The sequence below is a fragment of the Bicyclus anynana genome, chromosome 4 (genome assembly GCF_947172395.1).
Source record: "Bicyclus anynana chromosome 4, ilBicAnyn1.1, whole genome shotgun sequence".
NCBI classification, from domain to species: Eukaryota; Metazoa; Arthropoda; class Insecta; order Lepidoptera; family Nymphalidae; genus Bicyclus; species Bicyclus anynana.
Window position 1 is genome coordinate 3,207,349 of NC_069086.1, and position 6,000 is coordinate 3,213,348.

At 34.2% G+C, this 6,000-nt stretch overlaps 1 protein-coding gene across 1 annotated transcript in view; it reads left to right on the forward strand.

Moving 5' to 3' along the window:
• The window catches only part of LOC112058436 (acetylcholinesterase-like), a 71,354-nt gene extending 67,589 nt beyond the window's left edge, over window positions 1–3,765 (forward strand). The window contains exon 5 of the mRNA XM_024099283.2: window positions 657–3,765. Within this exon, the coding sequence (XP_023955051.2) occupies window positions 657–781 (125 nt within the window). The 3' untranslated portion in view covers window positions 782–3,765. The remainder of the gene's footprint in view (window positions 1–656) is intronic.
• The last annotated feature ends 2,235 nt before the right edge of the window (window positions 3,766–6,000 follow it).

The window sequence follows — 6,000 nt, forward strand, 5'->3', positions numbered from 1 at the left end:
TGTGTTCTTTTGCACTTTTTTTCTCTCACACCTTCGTTAGGACAGTAAACCGACATGTTAGGTGAGGGATCAGACAAAGGAAAGGCTTTACTGTACCCTACGAGGCACAGGAGTGTATCAACACCTTCGACTTCTCAACTCTAGGCTTCCGTATTTCCGTCTTACGAGTATTTCCATGTTTTATACTTGCTTAGACAATGCCGTGAGTGTAACTATAACATGTTGTCTTGTTAACGATTTTCAGACCTGAGTTTTTAATGTTTTAATTTGTACATTTTCTGCACATTTCCTAGGTTATGCTACACATCATCATCATCATCACCATCATCATCACCACCATAATCATCATCATCAACATGATGATCATCATTAATGCAAATCCCATGTCGACTAACACTGCGCTTTCTGTGCAGCGACCCCGCAGCGTGCAGCTCATTCCAGCACCTTGGGACTTCAATGTCTCTTGTCTCTTGGAACTACCCGCCCATTGCCACTTCAACTTTGCGACTCGTTTAGCTTTGGTTCTTCTGCAAATCTTCTGATTTGTGATTCGATCACTGTGATATTGTGATGTGCATAATATTGAAATAAAGACTTTTTTCTCATCAGATAAACTAAATAATAGATTAACAATTTGATTTTATTATTATTTTCAGGTAAGCCAGAGTCTCCAAAGAATTGTACCAACTCAGCGTTATCATTTCGACCGTCTTATATAGCGGTCAGCTTGGGACTTATTTCTCTAGTATCAGCGAGGCCTGCCTCATTTAAATTAAAATGAATGATTTATTTAGGTATAATGATGACTATTCGGCTTTTTGATGTTTGTTTCTTTCGCTTTTTAACACTTCACTGATGTTAAGATATGTAGTAACGGTGGAGAGTTAATTGTACGGCCCACTGTAGTACTACGTAAATGTTGATATTTTATTAGTATATAGTGAAAAGATATTCCAAAAGCCATTTTGTTTTATTTTTAAATTTTTGAGTAAAAGTTAAAATTATATTGTGTCGAATAAGTAAGAGGATAGGAATGAATTTGTCTTAGATACGTATGTAGTTAGTGATATTTTCAAGGTTCATGATGTTAACAGTGGGCCTAGCGTTTACGCATTTTGTCCAATGAATCAGTGGAATATTTTAAAAATTATTTTTATATGTATAGTATTAAAAAATAATTATGTATACTTTAATTGTAAGCCACCTTAAGTGTTATATTGCTCTGTAAGTCCATTAAATATTTATCAAGCTTCGGTTAAGTTTCATAATTGATTGTAAGGAAGGTAATATTGTTCATGAAGTTAATGTTATATCTATTTTAAACGGGAGTGATGCCTCCATCGACATATCACTTGTTAATAACAAATTATAGGAGTACGTAGTGGTTATTCGTCTTAGGTGATAAGACTTTACATATCTTACAAGAATAGGTTTAAATGGTAAATGATGAAATGAAAAATTGAGAAAAAATAAATTCGTGAATGTAATACATGAAAGAGGAAACGCTAATGAAGATACAATTAGAATGGACTAACGGTTTAAGTAAATGAGATACAAAAAAATCTTAGCTTTAAAGCGCCTCTATTGCAATACATATCACGCAAGGCATAGAAATGTTTAAGTTCATTCTAGCCTTAGTGTAAGTTAAGAATAAGCTAGGTCACTTCACAACTCTGTAGCGGACCAATATTAGAAAGTTGTACATGATTTAATGGTACGATTCGAAAACCAATCCTGGAAAGCGGAAGCAATGATTTAACAAATCAACACGATGACATAATCTTTCGCAAACGATAATTTAGATTGGTTGGAAAGTTTTTAGAATGTTAATGATCGTGTTTTAAGCTAAAAGGAAAAAATAAGATAATGTAAGAAAGGAATGGAAAAATCACAAACATTTCATTCAAGAATGATAGAAAATGTAACAGTAAACAATATTCACATGATAACGCTATTAAAATAGATACCGTGTTTAATCTTTGAAACACAAACGACGATTTTCTCTATTTTCCTGATAAAAAAGTGATTTCTGATTGGAAAATGACGTCAGTGTAACAATGATGGTACCGTATGTTGTAGGTATACTCCGTATGTTAGAGCATACAAATAAATTAGTATCTTAAAGTTTAGGATTGACACATCTAGATTAGAGATTGTAGTAGTCCAGCGGTTCAGCTTTCGAATATTGGTATTTATGAGATAGTTGAATCTATACAATTTGTTCAAAATACAAAATACAACTTACTAGTACAATACAGTAATTCTAACGTCTTTTGCGAGAACTATTTTATAGTAATCGAATATTATTTCATTCATGTAAATAATGTATGAATGTTAGTATATAAAGTAGGACTCGTTGTTGTTCGGATCTTAGTTTTTATGTCTTAATTCGAGGGCAAGACTCGGTGCCTATGTGTCAAAACTTATAACCTGTTGTGGAAGACGATACCTTATGAGATGTAGACGATACTAAATATAATTTTAATAGATTAACTATTACGGGCTTTCGTTGGTTTCATTTTGTAATTAGAATAGGAGTAAAATATACAAAATTTTAACTGTGTATTCGTATAAGTCAATTGGGCTATGTCGTCTGTCTCGAATACTAGTGTTTCGATGATAACTCATTTATATATATTCAGACAGATAATGTGGCTTTTCGGATAGCTTATACAAGCGGCAATTGGCTGGTGTTAGAGTACGTAATCTAGTGTCAGTATTCACGTTATTTCACGTTCGATATTTCACGAAGTACGCTTATTTTAACCTGCGTATATGAACCTATAGAGTGCCTCTTGTTCACTTTTATATATATTGATATAACACTTAGGCGGTACTTGTAGACGTTCCTAAAATATTTGCACTTTTGAACTTTCTGTTGAATAATTTCGGATGTGAAACTGAGATGGCCAGAAGGACGTCGAGTGGTGCCAAATGCATACAATTGTTATGATAATAATTCAAAATGCATAAGCTAGTGATTAGCAAAATGTAAAATGATTATACAAGAGTATATTTTGAAAACCCATAAACGAAATACCATGCAATAATTAAGCATAAACATGCATTAAGCTGGATAGAAGCAGGCGTTACTTTGCGGAAGTTCATCATGAATATATAATAATTTATTTATTTTGCTATTATCCGCAAAAAACCGACGAACCCATGCGACAACGTCACCCAGGTCCGACAAAATACTCTCTACGTACGTTGTAGAATTGCACGTTGTAGACTCAACATCTCCTAAGGATGCTCCGGTTTAGGAGTGAAACGTACGTAGAGAGTATTTTGTCGGACCTGGGTGACGTTGTCGCATGGGTTCGTCGGTTTTTCGCGGATAATTGCAAAATAAATAAATTATTATATGCATTAAGCTTTTAACTACAGACATAAATCATTATAGAACAAGAGCCTTTTATCGCCAGACCTTTGACATTTTATAAAAGATCCCAAAATAGATACGATTTATTTTCTATTTTTAATTTCGGATTATCATAGCAGTGGCCCATTAATCAGGTGGCTACTTAATTTTATCAAAGTATAAAGAATTACAGATAACAAAGTGATAGTGATGATATCACCATATTTTATAATTTATCAATACCCAATACGTGGTTCCAAAAACGCGTGGAGCTAGCAAATTGAAATTAACACCAAAGCCTCAGGTCCTTAATTCATTGCAGCTGTGAAAATCTGAATTCTAAAGATATAGCTTAATTATGATATCTTGAGCTAGGATTATATAACTTTGCATGTCATAAAGCATGCAAAGTTATATAATCATCAAGCATCATGCATGCAAGCATAATTTGCATGACAAGTTCATTTTTTTTCTCACTTTTATAAATGTCGAAAGTCTGCCATTCATAACCTCTCAGACTACATATTACGTTGATATACATAATACTAGATATGCAGCTTTAAACAGCTTGAACAACTAATACAGAAACGGTAAAAAAGGTATTGCTATTGAAATTAAGAGAAAACAAAGAAGGCATTATGTGTCGAGAGAAATTAAACAGGATTTTGCGAAATGTATAATTTAAATTGCAATTGATTGTAAAGTATAGCTTAATAATGTAAATAGCATATGATCGCTTATTTTAAGCACTCCTTGGGAAAATGTGTCCTTTTTCTGAACACAGATGCTGAATAATCTATTGTGCTTGGCAGTAATTAAGGCGATTGGTAAACGTCACAATAATTGTATATTGTATTTTTTTTTTGGTTATTAAAAATTTTCCAGTTTGCAATTTTATTACTAGTGCATACCCTGATCGACAACCTTATGCACGCCGCTGATTATACCAGCAGTGTCTTTCGTACTGTAAATTCTTATGTGCGGTGGTTACCACAGGTGACCGCTGCTCATTCGTGTGCCTGCTATGTAAAGGTAGCCTTCCGTTCTTGGCGACCGCGACCAGCAACTGCGACCTGCGACCGCGACTGGGTCGCACGACTCGCTACTTAGTATGAATTTATATGGAGCACTAAACAAAGCCCAAGACCGCGTCGCGCGACTGGCTCTTTTTAGTGCTCCATATAAATTCATACTAAGCAGTGGGTCGCACGACCCGGTCGCGCAAGTTGCGGTCGGATCGGAATGCTACCTTTAGCGATAAAAAAAACAGAAATAAATTTATTTATATATGCCTCATGTAACTCAAAAGTTCCTGTGACAATAACACTCTGAAAGTTTTAATACTCGAAGCTGAAACACTCAAAGGAAATCGTGTTTTTTTACAATTGAAACTATCGATGTAATAATTAAAACTTATTAGACTTTGAGGAATTCCAGCATTCGAGCCTATTAATTAGTTTTGTATGGTCTGGTCTGTCATAAGGCCTCACATATTCTGTATGGAATTTTTCATACAGACTATTTCAGAATAATGGTTATCAAAGGTTTTCGTTAAGTGGCCAAATTTTTTTTATTCAATGTGTGTACAATTATTGTGTCGTGTATTGATCGCCTAGTCTTTAATTCACAAATGGCCTAATTGTAGCGAAATTTCGAAAGCACGAATAATGTAAGGCCTACGCTGTGTCTAACGCCTGAAATTAATATCGCATCCAGTACACACTGATGTAAAAATACAGTAAACACAATTGCCCGCCCATTTTAGTATACTCGCGCATATTAAAGTGGGCGGATTTGTGCCTCTGAGTATATTTTGTGCTCTGCAAAATAAAATAAATAAATCTGTATCTGTGGCATTATGTTTGATGTACACAAGAGGAAAACACTGTATTCTTTCGACTGCTCAACTTACTTATCTACTTAATATTTTACTTACTAAACTTATTTCTTTTTGTTGTAAAAATCAATCTGTTTGAGAATAATAAATTAAATTCCTAAGCTTTTATTTAGCCGTGCTGTGCTAAGTTCCAGGCGTGGTTATAATCTGGCAAAGTTCGTCTATTGACACTCCCATGATATGCGGGCGACGGGGGGAAAGACTGCGTGGGTGTGAAATCGTCGCTAAACGACCCCCGGCCCGCGCGGACCATCGGAAGTGTTACGAACGAAGTTGCCAGGCTATAATTGCTAAGTAAAGTTCGCGTTAAGTAAATTATAAAATATCTGTTTAATATATTTTGCCTAAAAGATGACTCTTTCAGACATAATATATAATTCGATCTTGATCACAAGTTTTTGAGATTGTAATATAAAATGTGTGTGAATAAACTTTTCCAACTTAATATGATCTTTTTGGGTTCTGGTGTGGATATGTTATTAATTTCGGGCGAAAATTATTTTTCATTCCAGTTATCTTTTTAAATTCTAATAGTAAAGTTTCTAGTAAGTTATTAAATATATTAGTGCTATGATTGCGTTATTGAACGTTTGCAACGTTTGTGTTTAATTATAAAAATAAATGCTTGTATATAAATTAATTGTGTTTTCATTCATCGGCACTTTTTGTACTAGATAGGCTACGGGACCTTGCATACTAAGCGGCTATGACCATGAGTACCTAGTAGAGTAATCGTTGGTCG